The sequence below is a fragment of the Bufo gargarizans genome, chromosome 2 (assembly GCF_014858855.1).
Source record: "Bufo gargarizans isolate SCDJY-AF-19 chromosome 2, ASM1485885v1, whole genome shotgun sequence".
Lineage (NCBI taxonomy): Eukaryota > Metazoa > Chordata > Amphibia > Anura > Bufonidae > Bufo > Bufo gargarizans.
Genome location: NC_058081.1, coordinates 471,590,440 through 471,611,741, shown reverse-complemented (window position 1 = coordinate 471,611,741; position 21,302 = coordinate 471,590,440). Strand labels below are relative to the sequence as shown.

At 45.0% G+C, this 21,302-nt stretch overlaps 2 protein-coding genes across 2 annotated transcripts in view; one reads left to right on the top strand and one right to left on the bottom strand.

Moving 5' to 3' along the window:
- Positions 1–21: 21 nt before the first annotated feature.
- On the bottom strand, positions 22–11,251 carry CDPF1 (cysteine rich DPF motif domain containing 1). The gene is given in 5 exon segments (XM_044281083.1): positions 22–581; positions 583–651; positions 5,562–5,673; positions 7,019–7,131; positions 11,231–11,251. Coding segments are annotated over 4 exon segments (342 nt in total). The 5' UTR covers positions 11,231–11,251; the 3' UTR covers positions 22–533.
- Positions 10,567–21,302, top strand: part of TTC38 (tetratricopeptide repeat domain 38) — a 26,657-nt gene continuing 15,921 nt past the window's right edge. Inside the window, exons 1-2 of the mRNA XM_044281081.1 lie at positions 10,567–10,690; positions 13,065–13,142. Coding sequence (XP_044137016.1) covers positions 10,568–10,690; positions 13,065–13,142 — 201 coding nt within the window. The 5' untranslated portion in view covers position 10,567. The remainder of the gene's footprint in view (positions 10,691–13,064; positions 13,143–21,302) is intronic.

Genomic DNA, 21,302 nt, shown 5'->3' with positions numbered 1-21,302 from the left:
TTACTCTCACTGAGTGAGAAGTTCTGTAAATGGCTCGTGCTGCATTTTATTAAATAACTGTATCAGTTGGACACTACATAATTTCTCCACTCTTCTTTCCCTTCCGCAACATCTAAATGATGCTGTACCTTTTACATATAGGTTAGTCACCTTGCAGCTCTGGCTTTTTTCCTTCAGCTGGAGGACCCCCTTTAAATGTTTCTTCAGATAAACTTACTTAGTATAATATCCTAAACATTGTCTGATTTGGATTTTCCCTTTAGACAACGTAGAGTATTAGGAACTGGTGTAAGAAATTATATCTATTAAGTCATCAGGCATGAGACAGATTCAGAAAACGTTATGCCCCATCTCCTCACACATGGAGTGTTCCTTTAAGCTCCTTGTGTAAGACACTGCAGAATCTGGTGTTGTCCGATCTTGTAGATAAAGGTAAGTTGTCTTTTCACCTAGACCTTCATACTGAAAGGTGCACAACCATATTTAATCCTCTTGTTCAGTCGGAGGCTGTGCTATTCCCAAATGTCCAAAGATCATTTAGCTTGGGCCTTTCTTTTATCCAAGTCCTGCTGAATCTCAGGTTGGAAACGCGTCCTTGTTCTTGGTGACGCAGGGGAGACAGAATCTCTTGGAGTAGAAGAGGCTGCATTCCTAATAATGAACAGAAGAGACTGCATCAGATTACCTAAAGACCTTCGAAGGGTCAGTATTCCAGTTAGGTTCCATCACACAGCTATATTGGCTATGTTTTGGCATGTATGCCAGGAAAAGCTCCAGGTGTATATATATGCCAAACATTTCCATAGGGCTTCATTCCATAAAGGCCAAAAAGTGGGTGCTCTGGGCCTCCGCCTGGGTGTTACGCATCAGCATTTTATTCTACTGTATAGGAAAGCCCAGCAGACTGCACACTCCTATACAATGGATGACCATAAAAAATGAATTACCACGTGGAATATATACAGTGAGGAACAGAAGTATTTGAACACCCTGCGATTTCTCCCACTTAGAAATCATGGAGGGGTCTGACATTCACATTGTAGGCGCAGTCCCACTCTGAGAGACGGAATAAAAAAAATAAAAAATCACATTGTACGATTTATTTGTCTTGCACTAGTGAACATAAGTATTTGAACACCTGAGAAACATCAAGAATTCTGTCTCTCAAAGACCTGTTACTGTGCCTTTTAAAAAGTCCACCTCTACTCCACTCATTAATGTAACTTAGTAGCACCTGTCTGAACTCTTTAAAGACCCCTGTCCACCCCACAGTCAGTCAGACGCCAACTACTACCATGGAGAAGACCAAAGAGCTGTCAAAAGACACCAGAGACACAATTGTGGACCTCCACAAGGCTGGAAAGGGCTACAGGGCAATTGCCAAGCAGCTTGGTGAAAATAGATCAACTGTTGGAGCAATTGTTAGCAAATGGAAGAGGCTAAAGACAACTGTCAGTCTCCCTCGGACTGGGGCTCCATGCAAGATCTCACCTCGTGGGGTATCACTGATGATAAGAGAGGTGAGGAATCGGCCCAGAACTACAAGGGAGGAGCTGGTCAATGACATGAAGAGAGCTGGGACCACAGTTTCAAAGGTCACAGTCGGTAGAACACTACACTATCATGCATTGCACGGAAGGTTCCCCTGCTCAAGTCATCACATCTCCAGGCCCGTCTGAAGTTTGCCAATGACCATCTGGATGATCCAGAGGAGGCATGGGAGAAATTCATATTGTCTGATAAGACCAAAGTAGAACTTTTTAGTCTAAACTTCACTCATCGTGTTTGGAGCAAAAAGAAGGATGAGTTGCATCCCAAGAACACCATTCCTACTGTGAAGCATGGGGGTAGTAACATCATGCTTTGGGGGTGCTTTTCTGCGAAGGGGACAGGATGACTGCACTGTATTAAGGAGAGGATGAATGGGGCCATTTATTGTGAGATTTTGAGCAACAACCTCCTGTCAGCATTATAGATAGGTCGTGGCTGGGTCTTCCAACATGACAACGGCCCAAAGCACACTAGCCAGGATAACCAAGGAGTGGCTCCGTAAGAAGCATATCAAGGTTCTGGAGTGGCTTAGCCAGTCTCCAGACCTAAATCCAATAGAACATCTTTGGAGGGAGCTGAAACTCCGTGTTGCTCAGCAGCAGCCCTGAAACCTGACAGATCTAGAGGAGATCTGTGTGGAGGAGTGGGCCAAACCTGGTCAAGAACTACAGGAAACGTTTGACCTCTGTAATTGCAAAGGCTTCTGTACCAAATATTAACACTGATTTTCTCAGGTGTTCCAATACTTATGTTCAGCAGTGCAAGACAAATACATTCTTTAAAAATCATACAATGTGATTTCCCGGAATTTTATTTTTTAATTCTGTCTCTCAGAGTGGGAATGCACCTACAATGTGAATTTCAGACCCCTCCATGATTTCTAAGTGGGAGAACTTGCAAAATCGCAGGGTGTTCAAATACTTTTCCTCGTGTGTGTGTGTTAAAAATGTTATGCAATTGTAGTCAATGGATCACATATGTCATACTTCAGGAAACCTTCCTGACTAATATCTCTGACAATGCAGTGTCCGTATGCAGAGCAGTACATCCATATTATTCTTGTAAAGAATAGTGGATCCTATTTCTGGGACATCTTTCCTTAGAAGTGTCAAATAAAAAAATAAAATAAAATCCTGTTGCTATTTGGAAACCATCAACAAGCTGCTATTGATAAATCTGTTAGGGCATAGTCACATGCAGATTTGTTGCTGAAATTTCTGCCACTGTCCCATTGATGTGAATAGGGATTGTACAACCCCAAATAAAAGGAAAAGATTTTCAGTTGCAGAAATTTCAGCAACAAAACTGCAGCATGTGATTATACCCTTACACGTCCTGGCGAGAAATACAGTGCATTCGGAAAGTCTTCAGACCCTTTCATTTTTGTCACAATTTATATTGCACCTTGTGCTAAAATAAAATGAAAAAATTATTTCCCCATCAGTCTGTAGCTCAGAACACACTGGATCAGGTTTTCATTAAAGGGAGTCTGTCATCAAAATGTCACCTTTTTAACCCTTCCCATAGCTTTCTAGCAGCCTTACAGTTAATAAAAATGTTACCTCTATGAGCAATCCTGGACTTATAAAACCGGCAAAAAACAACTTAGTAGCATATGCAAATGAGGGCTCGCAAGTGCCCAGGGGCGGCGTTACCCTCGTAGGTGCCCAGCTAGCTCAGCCTTATTGTCGCTTCCCCCCGCCCGCCCATCTACCTACTTCTTGTTTCGCCAAGATCCCGCGCCTGCGCACCCAGTCCGTCGGCCGGCGCATGCGCACTCCGATGCCCATTCCTTGTACAGCATCACAGTAATTAATGCCCATGCGCAGGACTGAGTGCGCAGGCGCGGGATCTCGGCAAAACAAGAAGTAAGTAGATGGACGGTCAGAGGGAAAGAATGGGTGGGGGGAAGCGACAATAAGGCTGAGCTAGCTGGGCACCTACGAGGGTAACGCCGCCCCTGGGCACTTGCGAGCCCTCATTTGCATATGCTACTAAGTTGTTTTTTGCCGGTTTTATAAGTCCAGGATTGCTCATAGAGGTAACATTTTTATTAACTGTAAGGCTGCTAGAAAGCTATGGGAAGGGTTAAAAAGGTGAAACTTTGACAGACTCCCTTTAAGAATATCTGTACTTTGCCCTATTCAACTTTTCCTTAACCCCAGGCCCCTTGCAGACCAGCGTGTCCGGATGTGTTGTGAATGCGTTCAGTGAAAAATGCGCGATTTTGTAGGCAAAGTCATTCAGTTTTGCCTGCAATCGCGGTCAGTTTTTATCGTGCAGGTGCAATGCGTTTTTATGTGTTTTGCACACGTGTGATAAAACTGAATGTATACAAACATCTCTTAGCAACCATCCGTGAAAAAACGCATCGCATACGCACTTGCTTGCGGATGCGATTTTCACACAGCTTTATTCACTTCTATGGGGCCTGTGTATATAGAACATGCTGCGATTTTCATGCAACGCACAAGTGATGCGTGAAAACCAACGTACACAGCCCCATTAAAATGAATGGGTCCGGATTCCGTGCGGGTGCAATGCGTTTACATCATGCATTGCACCCGCGTGGAATACTCGCTCGTCTGCAGGGGGCCTAACAGTCTCCCTGTCCCAGCTGCTAAAATACACCCCCACACCATGATGCTGCCACCACGCTTCACTTTAGAGATGGTATTGGGCAGCGCCTGGTTTCCTCCAAACATGACGCTTAGAATTGAGGGCAAAAAGTAAAAAAAAAATCCCCAAAATATCATTTTGTTTCTTAACTGAGGAGATTCTTCTTTCTGGCCACTATCCCATAAAGTCCAGATTGGTGGAATGCTACAGTGATGGTTGACCTTCTAGATGTTTCTCCCATCTGCACACAGGATCTTTGGAATTGGTTCTTGGTCACCTCCCTTACCAAGGCACTTCTCCCCCAAATACTTAATTTGGTGGGACGGCCAGCTCTAGGAAGAGTGCTGGTTGTTCCGAATTTCTTATGGAGGCCACTGTGCACTCGGGAACTCTCAGTGCAACACAAAATATTTTTTGCACACATCTCCAGATCTGTGCCTCCACACAATGCTGTCTCTGAGCTCTACAGGCAGTTCTTCCCTCCTTCTGGCTTGGGTTTTGCTCTGATATGCATTGTCAGTAGGGATGAGCGAATCGACTTCGGATGAAACAATCAAAGTCGATTCGCATAAAACTTCGCTCTAATATCCTGCTCTGTACAGTATTAGTGTATTGGCTCCGAGGGGCTGAAGTTATTGCTTCGTGAAGTCTTGTGAGACTTTGCGCAATAACTTCATAAATTAAATTGTACTGTAAAAAAAACACTTCCCAAACTCTGGTTCGGTTCCAAGTGGCAATAACTTCGGCTCATCGGAGCCAATACATCCTAGTACTGTACGGGGCTCCTGCTCCGTACAGTATTAGAACAACGTTTTATGCGAATCGACTTCGGATGTTTCATCCGAAGTCAATTCGCTCATCCCTAATTGTCAGCTATGAGACTTTCCAAATCATGTCCAGCTGAATTTACCCCATGTGGACTCTAGTCAAGGTGTAGAAACATCTCAAAGATGATCAGGAGAAAGGGGAGGCACCTAGAGCTAAATTTCAAGTATCGTAGCAAAGGGTCTGAATACTTATGTCCATGTGAAATTTTTGCTTTTCCTTTTTAATAAATTACCAAAGATCTCTTAAATTCTGTTTTCACTTTTTCATTAAGAGATATGGACTGCAGATGGGGGGGGGGGGGGCGACGCGACTTCAACATTTAAAAAAAAAAGTAAAAAGGTATGAAGACTTTCTGAATGTACTATATATGGATGTAAAATAAAGGTGAATGGAAAATCAATTTTTCTGTTGGGACACTGAAGTTTTTGGCAGGAGATGTAAAGGCATCTCTTCTAGACTACATGATGCATATATAAAATTGCCATAGTACACTTTATCCTGGCTTATAATTTTCTATGGGGTATAGGCCCAGTGCATAGCTGTACAAAACATGGATTATTTACCGTGCCAACACAGACCACCTGCTTACACAGGCTGCATGGAGAGCCAAGAATTAAGAACTTCTCTTTGTCCGGAACAAAAGGATCCCTCATTATAAAGCATTCTTCCAAGAGGCTATAACGAAATGGGAAATCAGGGATCATATTTCTTATTTGTTCACTCATTGCACATGAATAGAATATGATGATACTGAGACCCCTCTTGTAATCTATGTGGTTACCTAGCTATAAGTGTTCAATATTCCTGCAGCACTCCCAAAGGGGAAAAGAAGCATTACACCATTCCCATTTAAAGCAATGACTGGTCCCCCAGAGTGATAGTCACTCTTTGTAGCCACAGCTAATAGGGGAAAGGTTCCCTATCCAGGGATCCCACTTTAGTAGTATTCTTTAAAAGCGTATTTGACAATTCTAAGGGCTCATTCACACGACTATATCCGTTTTTTGCAGATCCACAAAACATGGATACAGGCCGTGTGCGTTCTGCATTTGCGGTTGGGACGTCCTTTTCCATAATAGAAATGCCTTTTCTTGTCCGTAAATGGACAAATATAGGACATGTTCTATCTTTTTTGCGGGGCCATGGAACGGAAGTGCGGAACAGATGTGTGAATGGACCCTAACGGTAGTGAACTCAGACAGCTCAAGCCTTGCAACCAGTTCTCTCAATTCATTCTAATGCGGAGTCTGTTTTCTTTTATTAGATAGGTAGTTACAAGTGAGCTCCAAATATATCCGGTCTGTAGTATTGGACCAAAGTACTACTATGCCCAGCATGCTTCACCAAAGAGCTGATCAGATGTAGGGTACAATCAGGGCTGTAATAAGATAGGCGCCCTCTTTAATAGACTGCACATGAATGTGGTTGATATGGTGCCTACTCGAACGGCATACCCTAAAGTGATCAACAATATGACATTGAAATTTCAGAATGTATAATTGCTCATATATAATTCCACTATGGCCTCATGCACACGACTGTATCCGTCTTGCGGTTCGCAAGTCACTGATCCGCAAAACACGCACTATGTTACTCATTTCCGTGGGAAAATAGGCATTTGTAAGTCCGTATCGATCCACAAAAAAATAGCATCACATGGGGACCAAAAATACAGTCATGTGCCAGAGGCCTTTATCTGTTTGCTGCGGTCACGTATTTCTCAGTTAATTTTTAGTAGTGAAAAAATCTTTTGCAAACCATCAGCAAGTTATTGGTGATGGATCTGTGTATTGAGTGCATAATGGTTTCCATGAACTGCAGCTCATAACACATCAACAATTTAACTACCGTATACAGTATTGATATATGTGGATGTCTGTGTATAAGAAACAAAGCATAATCATACGCCAGCGCACCGAGCGGTCTGAGATAGTCATGTAATCCGTAACCCATAATAAGATCTGTCATCAGCAGCTGCTACCCTGCACCGGGTGAGACATGTTTTATCACCTTTACTTACATAATGGATTGTGTATTTGGTGGTTTCTGGCCGAAGTACGTATACGGGACGGATAACTTGCAGAGCTGACATTCAAATATCCCTTTGGGACTTTGGGATTCATCAAGGTCCATCTGCGGATATGAAACACATCACTTACAGTATCTCTACATAGTATATCAAAACTAAGCGTGTAAATAATATGTTTGATGGTCTATACAGGATGGAGCGCTGGATCTGTGACTGGGGGCACCAACCACTGCCTATACAGGGCACTCCATCTACCACACATATAGTGGATGGATTCTTTGCCACTGAGGTTACCAGGTACTGCATGTAGGCACTGGTGATGACCAGTTAGGGTCTATTCACATGTCCGCATCTGTTCCATAATTTTGCAGAACGGGTGCAGACCCATTCATTTTCAATAGGGCCGCAAAGGATGCGGACAGCACACAGTGTGCTGTCCGCACCCGCACTTCCGTTCTGCGGCTCCGCTAAAAATTAGAACATGTCCTATTGTTGTCTGCAGCCACAGACAAGAAAAGTCATTTCTATTATAGTGCCGGCCATGTGCAAAATGCACATGGCCGGTGTCTGTGTTTTACGAATCCGCAATTTGGGGGGCAGCAAAACACTTGCGGACATGAGAATGGACCCTAAGTGAACCTATTTTCTTTCCACTTCCGTTCCATTTTTTTTTCTTTTTGCATACCATATGCGGAACCATTCACTTCAACGGGTCCGCAAAAACAACGGAAGGTACTCCGTGTGCATTCGGTTTCCGTATTTACGTTCCACAAAAAAGTAGTGCATGTCCTATTATTTGTCTGCAAATCACGTTCCGAGGCCCCATTCAAGTCAATAGGTCCGCAAAAAATACGAAATGCACACGGAACACATCCATATGTCATCCGTATTTTGTGGATCCATACTGTAGAAATGCTATGCCCAGCCCATATTGCTCATGTGTTTGGTGATTAATAAGTTACTGTTTCCGTTTCCGATCCGCAAAAAACGGAAACCATACGGATATGTTTTGTGGAATAACGGAACGGAAGAGGACTTACATCAGAGAAAAAAAACCTCAGATATGGAACAAGGGATCCATGAAAAACGGATCGCAAACCAACAACGGTCGTGTGCGTGAGCCCTTAATCTGAAGTTATGAACGAAGCGACTTCGGATGTAACATCTAAAGCTTGCGTCGCTCGTCACTAATAATTAAATCAACACTTCAGCTGGAGTCCTGACTACATCCAGAACGAAGGTACATACATCACCAAGTGAGTTAACATCATCTGACAGCGACACATCAGCTGGGCAGCCTTTTCAGCGAAAGCAGTCAGTCTCGATCAGAAAACACTGCAAATTGCGGTCTGCAATGCACGAGCACCGGCCATGTGCCCAACCGTCTGCGCACAAGGACTTATTGACTTGAATGGGGTCCGCGATCTGCATCCCACGGTCCACACCGCAAAAAAGTAGTGCATGCATTCTACAGCACTACGTAGTGCTTCCGGATTGTGGACCCATTCAAGTGAAATGGTGCGCACCCGGCCGGTGCCCGTATATTCCAGACCCGCTGTTTACGGGCCGCAATACGGACACAGATCTGCTACGGCCTGTGCATGAGGCCTTATGCAGATTAAACAATAAGCTCCATTCCTTAGTGGAACGTAGTCTGCGCATGAGCTCCATAATTGTCACTGTGTACGTGTTGTTCATCTGCCATCACCCCGGAGCGGCCAGTGCCCAGGTCCGCAGCAAGTCAGTCCCAAAACAATCTTGAGAAAATATGTAGACAAAGGCTTCACCTGCATTTACGGGTCACAAACAAAATGGAATTCACATGATGAGAAACTACATCTTCACTTTACTCACTGAGCCATGCCCCTCTCACAGTAAGGCCTTCTGCACACAACCGTATCCGTTTTGCTGTCCGCAAATGGCAGATCAGCAAATATGGACGCGGTCCATGTGAATTCCGCAATTTTCACGGGACCTACTGTCAAAAAGCCTATTCTCAGCCACAAAACTAACAAGAATAGGAACGGTTTTATCATTTGCGGCAAGGTGTGGACAGCACACGGATGACATCGGTGTGCTGTCTGTTTTTTTTTTTTTTTTTAACAGACCCATAGAAATGAATGGCCCCATTTGCGATCTGCAAAAAATTTGGATCAGACACAGACCAAAAATATTGCCGTGTGCATGATGCCTAATGGTGTTGGCAAGAGAAAAGAAGGGAGGGGCAGAACGACAACCACAACATACATCTTCAAACCATCCTGTCTTCCCAAGACCTTAAAGGGGTTGTCCCATCTCAGACAATGGGGACATATCGCTAGGATATGCCCCCATTGTCTGATAGGTGCGGGTCCTACCGCTGAGACCCGCACCTACATCGAGAACAGGGCACTGCAAGTGAAGAGGGCGCACTGCGCATGCGTTTCCATTTATTTCTATGGGGCCGCCAAAAATAGCCCAGCGCTGGCTCGGCTATTTCCATCAGCCCCATAGAAATTAATGGGAGCCTGGGCCGCGCATGCGCGGTACGCTCCTATTCACTTCTATGGGAGCAACGCTTCGTGGTGGACGGACCTCGGGAAATCTGGGGTCTTCAAGCCACAGCTCTCCCAGCTCTGTTCTCGATATAGATGCGGGTCTCAGCGGTGGGACCCGGATCTATCAGACAATGGGGGCATATCCTAGTCATATGCCCCCATTGTCTGAGATGGGAATAACCCTTTAAGGTGAGCTGCACGTGGGCCCGGCTTGTTAGTCACTAGAGTGACATCCCGCTCTTCACTCATGGCTGGATGGGCTCAGCACAGAGTGAATAGCTTATGTTAGACCAGTCACAGGGCGGGACGGCCGCACTCTAGTGACCGACTAGGGCAGCGGTATACAACCTCCGGCACTCCAGCTGTTGTGAAACTACAACTCTCAGCATGCATACTTGCTCTGCTCTAGTAAGAACTCACATAGAAATGAATGGAGCATGCTGGGAATTGTAGTTTCACAACAGCTGGAGTGATCCCTGGGCTAGGGTGAGAGACTCCTGAGTCAGTCAGTTTGTGGCTGCAGCTCAGTGTGGAGGACACCCCTAGCCCCTAGGGTCCATCCAGGCCCTGCACCGGACGGAGGACCACCCAACCTACGTACCAAGCTGCCTATGGCCACCCTTGCAATGCCTACTCCCCAATACACACTACACACTTTTTGGAAAAGTATCACCAAACTCCAGAATGTACTTTTTGACCACAGTTTTCTGGCACACAGCGGCTGATAAATAGGTAAAACCACCACCCGTACTGATTCTCCTGTACGCAGGACTACAAAGGACATATCCAGCGGATGTAGCAGAGCTGAATTTGGCATAACCTCATTGTGCTATCAGCGTGTGCTTATCAATTGCCTAGGACTGCAGTAACACTACCGCCCTGTTACCAGAGCGAGTCGTTCCTGAGACACACACAATGCAACAAATCCCGCTCTGCTACATCTGGGCATGCAAAGTAAACAAATCCATTCCTCATCTCCACTACACGGATCACACACGGTTACATGCAGACCAGGCCTACCCGCTCCTGCTGCTTCCTAGATCCACATCTCCGCCTACTGTGGGGGAGGGCTTCAGTGCAGCAAGTGGAAGTCAGCATGGCACCTCTGTGTCTGAAGGACTGTAAGGTGAGTGCATACCCCCTGGCACTCTGTGCCCCCTTACTCTACAGGCTGAACTTCCTGCCTCTCACTGTATAGCCTAGTGACCATGGTAAATACGTTTCCCTAGCACTCCTCACTATATTTCACATCTAAACACTTTGTATAAATGTCTCCTGGCTGTAAATGGCAGCTGCAAGGACTGATTCACACCACAGTACTCCCTGTCCTGGCCCGTGCATGCTGGGAGTTGTAGTTTCACAACAGCTGAAGTGCCGGAGGTTGCCCACCCCTGCCCTAGTCAGTCACTAGAGTTCGGACACCCATTTTACCTCAGGGAGAGCTGGTCTGTACAAAGTCCTAGCACGCACCCAGACTCAAATATAATGTAAACATCTGTGTTTTGGAGACAGAAATCAGAACGCCCATCTAGATCAGGACACCGACTGCCATGAACCCCAATATTCTCCCTCCACTTTCCAATTTACACTGATGAAGGTCCAGGGAGTTAAGATATGGGGAGGTCTTTCCATTTGGGGGATGTCGGGTTTCATGAGCTGTACCCACCTGGCAGATAGTCTGAGACAAAAGCCTACTGTTCTTCAAGTGTTTACCAGGAAATCCTGTTAAACTTAAAGGGAACCTGTCGTCACCTTTGGTATGGTGCCCATACTGACAGCAGAATAAAGAAGAGACAGGTGAGTTGATTTCAGCGGTCTGTCATTTATAAGGTAAAAGTAAGTGGTTGCTGAGAACCAACATCACAATCGTGGCAGACTGGGCCTGGAAAAGAGTCACGGCTACCTGAGAAGAGTCCTGGTTATTCATGAATTCTTGCTCTCCCTGCCCACCTGCTGATGACTGACAGGCAGTGATGGTCAGTTCGCACTGTTTGCCAGCGAACACATGCGGGCTGCCATCTTTAGTAAAGGTAGACTCACCCGTCCGGCGATGCACAGGTAAGCCCTTGGCTGTGCCCGGAGCCGGTCTGAAATCAAGTGCAGTCACCGGGAGCAGGCAGTTCCGAGAACAGCCGCCGGGGGCCTTCATCGGGCTGTTCTCGGAACTGCCTGCTCCCGGTGACTGCACTTGATTTCAGACCGGCTCCGGGCACAGCCAAGGGCTTACCTGTGCATCGCCGGACGGGTGAGTCTACCTTTACTAAAGATGGCAGCCCGCATGTGTTCGCTGGCAAACAGTGCGAACTGACCATCACTGCTGATGACTGGCAGGCTTCTACTTAGTTTTCTCCCTTTCTCTCTAGGAGAGAACTGCCAATCCTCAGCAGGTGGGTGAGAGAGCAGGAGATTATAACAACCAGGACTCTTCTCAGGTAGATTTGACTCTTTTCCAGGCCTGTGCTGCAATGATTATGATGCTGGTTCTCAGTAACCACTTACTGTTAGCTCATGAGTGACACACCCTGAAATCAGCATTTCTGTCACTCAGTGAGGTTAGCATGAAGTTGTAGACAGGTTCCCTTTAACATGTTTGCATTAGAGTACATGCACACAGCAGGGAAGTTTATCCAGGTTTTCGTTAGGTTTTTGCTGTATTTCTGCACATCTGCCAAAAAATGCATGTGTTAGGCCTCATGCACGTGGCCGTTGCTCAGCCATCCCATGCGATTTCTGCAGACGGATCCAGACCCATTCACTACTTATTTGCGGTGAGGAGGCACAGAGAGAGACCCCACGGAAGCACTCCGTAGTGCTTCTGTGGGGTTCCGTGCCTCTGTGCCGCACCAGACCTTCCAGATTGCGGACCGATTCAAGTGAATTGGTCCGCATCCGGTGCCGTTATATTGCCATCTGCAATACTGGCACTGCTGGGCTATGGCCGTGTGCATGAGCCCTTAAGCTAGATTTACACAGGCCGACTGATCGGCCAATTGTCGGGAAGGAAGCGTTCCTTCCCGACTGTCGGCTGCTCGCTCAGTCAAGGAGACTGCACATTTACATGCAGTGATCTCCGTCTCTATGAGGATGGGGGATTACTATAGCGATCCCTCATCCTCATGCAGATTAATGGTTTCTGAGCAGCAGATCGCTGTTTAGACCACATGATCTTCTGCCCAGAAGCCATGATCGGTGGTGCCTGCATGAACAACAGGATCACCCGATGAAAGAGCGTTTCACTAGTTCATCAGGTGATCGGCGGCACGTTTACATGGCCAGATTGTCGGGAACGCCTGTTTCTTGGGCTTCTTTACTTGTGGATTTTGTTGCACATTTTGACCCGGACTTACCCCGGATCTAACACTTCACAATGCAAAGGGTGAAATCTGCACTGAAAATTAGGACAAACAATTGCGGCATGTGAATATACCTGAAGTGTGTTTTTCCTATCATAAACCCGAATCGGTTCTAGACTTATGTATGACGTGCTTATGACTTTACAGGCCTGGCAGGATGCCGGAATGACCCTATCCACTACTAGCAATGAAGCTTGTAAACTTTTTGACGCCACCTTATATCAGGTAACACGTGATCCGGCTCCACCGGGCCTACAGCGCTGTCTGGAATTCAGACTAGGACCCTGGCCAGAACCGGTGACCTCTGAACAACAGAAGTGCTAACTTTGCAAATTGTCTGTATGAAGAACTTCCTCCATAACAAAATACTGTATGACATGCCTGTTATTAGATAAGAACAATTTTGTAGATTTCTAATTGTTGAGTTCTTTATTTTTATCCATAGGGGGCGGTATCATAGCCCATTAGTGCTGCTTTATCTAGAATATTGAATTGTGACAACCCCATTTCAGGGCCAGAAATGTGTTCTGAGTAGTTGTCACCTCCGTTCCTCTTCTCAGAGTACCCAGCAGGGGGTGACAGTGAGCACACGAGAGCGCCTCACTGGTTGCGACAAATTGTGGTCTGTCCCAGTGCTGTATACAAAATCTGGGTGACTCAAGTGGTAGAGGGACCTTGGGATCGCTCCAGACATCAGTGCCCGGGTGCCACTGCTACTATAGCAACCTCAATTTATCCTGAGGTATGGTGGGAGTGAATAATGCAGTACTGTCCTGCATTTCACATAGGTTTGGGTTTTTTGTTGTGCTTTATCTATACTTTAATCCATTTTCTCAACATGTCATTTATCCTTTGTTAATAACTATAGGGAATTTGTCTACATACAGCCACATGATCCGGATACTTCTCAAAGGAAATATCCCTGGGGCACAAGGCCTTCATCCCATGTCACTCTTGGGGCCAATGTCCCTGATGGTGGTGCATCTCTGCATCAGCTATCAGTTATGAAACTCGCATTAACCTTCTCAGGACCACCGCACGCAGGATTGCGTCCTGACAGTGGCCCTGTTGTTCCTCCTGGGCGCGTCATCTCGCGAGAGCGCGCGTTCACAGGAACCGGAGGTAAACGAGTTCATCTATCGCCTGCCAGCGGCGATCATTTGCTGGCAGGCTGTAGATGCGATTTTTAATTTTTTTTTAAACCCTTGAAAGGTATATCAGACGCTGTTTTGTTAACAGCGTCTGATATACCTGCTACCTGGTCCTCTGGTGGTCCCTTTTGCTTGGATCGACCACCAGAGGACATAGGCAGCTCTGTAATAAGTAGCACTACACTACACTACACCCCCCCTGTCACTTATTAACCCCTGATCACCCCCCTGTCATTGATCACTCCCTGTAAGGCTCCATTCAGACGTCCGTATGTGTTTTGCGGATCTGCAAAACACGGACACCGGCAATGTGCTTTCCGCATTTTGCGGATCCGCACATTGCCAGAACTACAGGTCCTTCTAAAAAAATTAGCATATTGTGATAAAGTTCATTATTTTCTGTAATGTACTGATAAATATTAGACTTTCATATATTTTAGATTCATTACACACCAACTGAAGTAGTTCAAGCCTTTTATTGTTTTAATATTGATGATTTTGGCATACAGCTCATAAAAACCCCAAATTCCTATCTAAAAAAATTAGCATATCATGAAAAGGTTCTCTAAACGAGCTATTAACCTAATCATCTGAATCAACTAATTAACTCTAAACACCTGCAAAAGATTCCTGAGGCTTTTAAAAACTCCCAGCCTGGTTCATTACTCCAAACCGCAATCATGGGTAAGACTGCCGACCTGACTGCTGTCCAGAAGGCCATCATTGACACCCTTAAGCAAGAGGGTAAGACACAGAAAGAAATTTCTGAACGAATAGGCTGTTCCCAGAGTGCTGTATCAAGGCACCTCAGTGGGAAGTCTGTGGGAAGGAAAAAGTGTGGCAGAAAACGCTGCACAAAGAGAAGAGGTGACCGGACCCTGAGGAAGATTGTGGAGAAGGACCGATTCCAGACCTTGGGGGACCTGCGGAAGCAGTGGACTGAGTCTGGAGTAGAAACATCCAGAGCCACCGTGTACAGGCGTGTGCAGGAAATGGGCTACAGGTGCCGCATTCCCCAGGTCAAGCCACTTTTGAACCAGAAACAGCGGCAGAAGCGCCTGACCTGGGCTACAGAGAAGCAGCACTGGACTGTTGCATGTCATTCGGAAATCAAGGTGCCAGAGTCTGGAGGAAGACTGGGGAGAGGGAAATGCCAAAATGCCTGAAGTCCAGTGTCAAGTACCCACAGTCAGTGATGGTCTGGGGTGCCATGTCAGCTGCTGGTGTTGGTCCACTGTGTTTTATCAAGGGCAGGGTCAATGCAGCTAGCTATCAGGAGATTTTGGAGCACTTCATGCTTCCATCTGCTGAAAAGCTTTATGGAGATGAAGATTTCATTTTTCAGCACGACCTGGCACCTGTTCACAGTGCCAAAACCACTGGTAAATGGTTTACTGACCATGGTACTACTGTGCTCAATTGGCCTGCCAACACTCCTGACCTGAACCCCATAGAGAATCTGTGGGATATTGGGAAGAGAAAGTTGAGAGACGCAAGACCCAACACTCTGGATGAGCTTAAGGCCGCTATCGAAGCATCCTGGGCCTCCATAACACCTCAGCAGTGCCACAGGCTGATTGCCTCCATGCCACGCCGCAGTCATTTCTGCAAAAGGATTCCCGACCAAGTATTGAGTGCATAACTGAACATAATTATTTGAAGGTTGACTTTTTTTGTATTAAAAACACTTTTCTTTTATTGGTCGGATGAAATATGCTAATATTTTGAGATAGGAAATTTGGGTTTTCATGAGCTGTATGCCAAAATCATCAATATTAAAACAATAAAAGGCTTGAACTACTTCAGTTGGTGTGTAATGAATCTAAAATATATGAAAGTCTAATGTTTATCAGTACATTACAGAAAATAATAAACTTTATCACAATATGCAAATTTTTTGAGAAGGACCTGTATATAGAAAATGCCTTTTCTTGTCCGCAATTGCGGACAAGAATAGGACATGTTCTATAGGCTCTACAAAAAACGCAGTGTTCGCCCGATCAGGCCTGATCTTGTGCGCACACTTGCGTTCAATCCGCCCCACCGTAGTGTCAGAATTATTTTTTTTTTTTCTGATCACTGCAAAAACACCGTAAAATCGCTGCGGCGCTATAAAGATCACTTTTGAGGGGCATGGCGAGTTCATAGAAGATTATATTTTTTTTGCCACAAGTTAGTGGAAATGATTATATATATTTTTTTTTTCTTACAAAGTCTCATATTCCACTAACTTGTGACAAAAAATAAAATCTCACATGAACTCATCATACCCCTCACGGAATCCAAATACGTAAAAACTTTTAGACATTTATCTTCCAGACTTCTTCTCACGCTTTAGGGCCCCTAAAACGCCAGGGCAGTATAAATACCCCACGAGTGACCCCATTTTGGAAAGAAGACACCCCAAGGTATTCCATCAGGGGCATGGCGAGTTCCTAGAATATAATTTTTTTGGGCACAAGTTAGCGGAAAATGTTTGTTGTGTCTTTTTTTTTTTCTCTTACAAAATCATTTTCCACTAACTTGTGCCAAAAAAAAATAAAATTCTAGGAACTCGCCATGCCCCTCACGGAATACCTTGGGGTGTGTTCTTTCCAAAATGGGGTCACTTGTGGGGTATTTATACTGCCCTGGCATTTTAGGGGCCCTAAAGCGTGAGAAGTCTGGAATCCAAATGCCTAAAAATGCCTTTCTAAAAGGTATTCATTGGAATTTGGGCCCCTTTGCGCACCTAGTCTGCAAAAAAGTAAGTGTCACACATGTGGTATCGCCGTACTCAGGAGAAGTAGCGCAATGTGTTTTGGGGTGTCTTTTTACATATACCCATGCTGGGTGAGAGAAATATCTCTCTAAAAGACAACTTTTACAATTTTTTGTTTTATACAAAGTTGTCATTTGACAGAGATATTTCTCTCACCCAGCATGGGTATATGTAAAAATACACCCCAAAACACATTGCCCTACTTCTCCTGAGTACGGCGATACCACATGTGTGACACTTTTTTGTAGCCTACGTGCGTAAAGGGGCCGAAAGTCCAACGAGTACCTTTAGGCTTTACAGGGTTGCTCACAATTTAGCCCTGCCCAACATGACAGAACAGTAAACACACCCCACAAATGACCCCATTTTGGAAAGTAGACACCCCAAGGTATTCGCTGAGGGGCATATTGAGTCCATGAAAGATTGAACTTTTTGTCCCAAGTTAGCGGAAAGGGAGACTTTGTGAGAAAAAAACAAAAGAAATACATTTTTCCGCTAACTTGTGCCAAAAAAACAAAAAAAAAACTTCTATGAACTCGCCATGCCCCTCACGGAATACCTTGGGGTGTCTTTCCAAAATGGGGTCACATGTGGGGTATTTATACTGCTCTGGCATTTTAGGGGCCCTAAAGCGTGAGAATCCAAATGCCTAAAAATGCCCTCCTAAAAGATGCTTATTGGAATTTGGGCCCCTTTGCGCACCTAGGCTGCAAAAAAGTGTCACACATGTGGTATCGCCGTACTCAGGAGAAGTAGGGCAATGTTTCTGGGGTGTATTTTTACATATACCTATGCTGGGTGAGATAAATATCTCTCTAAAATGACAACTTTGTATAAAAAAATGGGAAAAGTTGACTTTTACAGAGATATTTCTCTCACCCAGCATGGGTATTTGTAAAAATACACCCCAAAATACATTGCCCTACTTCTTCTGACTACGGCGATACTACATGTGTGACTGCTTTTTTGCAGCCTAGGTGCGCAAAGGGGCCCAAATTCTAAAGAGCACCTGTAGGATTTCACAGGGCATTTTTTACGCATTTGGATTCCAAACTACTTCTCACGCTTTAGGGCCCCTAAAATGCCTGGGCAGTATAAATACCCCACAAGTGACCCCATTTTGGAAAGAAGACACCCCAATGTATTCCGTGAGGGGTATGGTGAGTTCATGTAAAAAAAAAAATTGGTCACAAGTGGAATATGTGACTTTGTAAGAAAAAAACAAAAAACATTTTCTGCTAACTTGTGACAAAAAAAAAAACTTCCATGAACTCACTATGCCCATCAGCGAATACCTTAGGGTGTCTACTTTCCGAAATGGGGTTATTTGTGGGGTGTTTCTACTGTCTGGGCATTGTAGAACCTCAGGAAACATGACAGGTGCTCAGAAAGTCAGAGCTGCTTAAAAATGCGGAAATTCTAATTTTTGTACCATAGTTTGTAAACGCTATAACTTTAACCCAAACCAATAAATATACACTTATTGAATTTTTTTTTATTTTTATCAAAGACATGTAGAACAATAAATTTAGAGAAAAATGTATATAGAAATGTAGTTTTAATTGAAAAATTTACAACAGAAAGTGAAAAATTTCGGTCAATTTCGATTAATATATAAAAAAAAAAAGTAAAAATGTCAGCAGCAATGAAATACCACCAAATGAAAGCTCTATTAGTGAGAAGAAAAGGAGGTAAAATTTATTTGGGTGGTAAGTTGTATGACCGAGCAATAAACGGTGAAAGTAGTGTAGTGCAGAATTGTAAAAAGTGGCCTGGTCATTAAGGGGGTTTCAGCTAGGGGGGCTGAGGTGGTTAAAGGGAACCTGTCACCGGGATTTTGTGTATAGAGCTGAGGGCATGGGTTGCTAGATGGCAGCTAGCACATCCGCAATACCCAGTCCCCATAGCTCTGGGTGCTTTTATTGTGTAAAAAAAATGATTTGATACATATGCAAATTAACCTGAGAGGAGTCCTGTCCCTGACTCATCTCACGTACAGGACTCATCTCAGGTTAATTTGCATATGTATACAATAAAAGCACAGAGAGCTATGGGGACTGGGTATTGCGGATGTGCTATCGGCCATCTAGCAACCCATGTCCCCAGCTCTATACACAAAATCCTGGCGACAGGTTCCCTTTAAAGAGTTTTTTATGCTGATGCGGCGTTGTATCCATAGTTACATCCTGTCACGTGGCTGTAGATGGCACTGACAATTTAGCAACATGGAGATGTGACATCCACTGGCAGTCATTATGGGTAGAAAGGGACAGACCCCAAGACCCCTATTGCCCTGCAGCATAGACAATTCTTAGCCTCGCGGCCAGTAGTTGTACTGAACCTTACTTGGCTTTCAGTCATGTCAGTTTTTAGGGATATGCTGTCTACCATTTTATATGGCGTTGTCAGGCAGCAGGTCCCTAGCAACCAGTCTGTCTCAACTTCATAGGCATAACATGAAGCGCCTACTTCCTAGGCCCGAATGAAAACTCAGTAACGGACCCCCAACCTGCTACGTGCTATTTGTGGTACTGGTGTCTTTGATATGGCAGAGGGACCACCGGGCTCATTCAGGCACCAGGACCTGGGTGTGACCTTTGCAGGTCACTGTATAGCTATGCTTTTTTGCATATGCCTCAGGCCCTTATGTCAGTGCTAAATTGGCACTGAACTTTCAGCAATGAAGCATACTGTTGCAGCACGGTAACATTTTAAAGGGATTTTCCAGGAGACCCCTTAGCATGTTTGACTAAGAATCCTACACACCTGGTCCCCACTGCTCTGGTCCTGCTTACTGACTGTGTTCATGTGCACCGCTGCAGGCAGTAACTGGCCTCAGCAGTGACATGTCCCCAAGTGGCACGGTTCACCAGCCTCTTGGGGACCTATCGCCACGGAGGCCAGTCATTGGCTGCAGCAGCACTTGTGACCTCCTCCACAGCCCAGCCAGAAGTAAAGAAGCCTGGCACCCTAAGATCGCTGATCGCAGCCAGGGCAAAGGAGGGAGTAGGACCCAGTAAGTATGGTTCTTGTATTAGGTCAAATATGCTAGGGGGCCAAGTAAAAACTAAGGTGATTCTGGACAACCTCTTTAATGCCATATTATTCCATTTTATATAAATTTGGATGGAGAAAACCTTTAATGGCATCAGCTTATATTTTTACATAAGATTTCCTAAAGCCATGGTGCATGCTGAGAATGCTAATATCACCCTGTGAAGCCGGAGTTCACCCCCGGTACATTATATTTTATAATTCTATATTTGAACGCTCAGCCCAGTACAATCACAATCTGGGTGTCACAAGCCTGTCAGGTGATGGGTGTTGTACTGCCAAAATTCCTCTGCAAACGCCTCTAGGGCGGCCGTTACTTGCCCTCCAGCAGAGCCCCGTGGATATACAGGACCATTTTCCCAGAGGCTGAACATAAGCTGACAATTAAAGGGGCAGTACACCTTATTGACAAAAAGCAACCCCATGCAGGCACTGAACATTATAAGATATAATATGATTGGCTGGAGGCAGCACGGTGACTCAGGGGTTAACACTGCCTTGCAGCACTGGGATCCTAGGTTCAAATCTGACCAAGGACAACATCTGCAGGGAATCTAGCAGTGCTATATAAGTGCATATTAATCAAAAAAATTAAGAGTGATGATGGGTGCCATCATCTCATAGAAGAACACCACATTCAGACTGGATTAGCTGATTGCAAGGATCAATAAACTGCATTGGTATCACCCCCTAAAGAGCATAAAGGCTATAAATGTTCTAAATGGGTAGTACAGGAGGCAGGTGTTCATTTCAATGCAAAAGACTGATAAGGCTACTTTCACATCTGCGTTTTTTTTGCCCGGTATTGAGATCTGGCAGAGGATCTCAATAACTGAGAAAAGCACTTCCGTTTTGTCCCCATTCATTGTCAATGGGTACAAAACTGATCTGAATGGAACGGAATGCTCCAAAATGCATTTCGTTCCGTTTGGTTGCGTTCCCATACCAGACAGAATAACGCTGCAAGCTGCGTTTTTCTATCCGGCATGGAATGCAGAGCAAAACAGATCCAGCTGACCCACAATGCAAGTCAATGGTGCCAGATCCCCTTTTCTCAGACACAATAGAAAACTGATCCGTCCCCATTGACTTACAATAGTTTTGGAGACGGATCCATCTTGGCTATTTTAAAGATAATACAGCCCGATCCATTCAGAACGGATGCAGATGGTTGTATTATCAAAAACTGAAGCCTTTTTGATGATCCCTGCTGGATTAAGCAAAAACACAAGTGTGAAAGTAGCCTAAGGCCTCTTTCACACGGGCGTCACGTTTTGGCTCCGGAGGCGTCCCTGGTGCAATGCAGCAAACCCGCGTGAGTAGGTACCCAATTGCAGTCAGTTTTGACTGCGATTGCGTTCCGTTGTTCAGTTTTTATCGCACGGGTGCAATGTGTTTTGCACGCGCGTGATAAAAAAC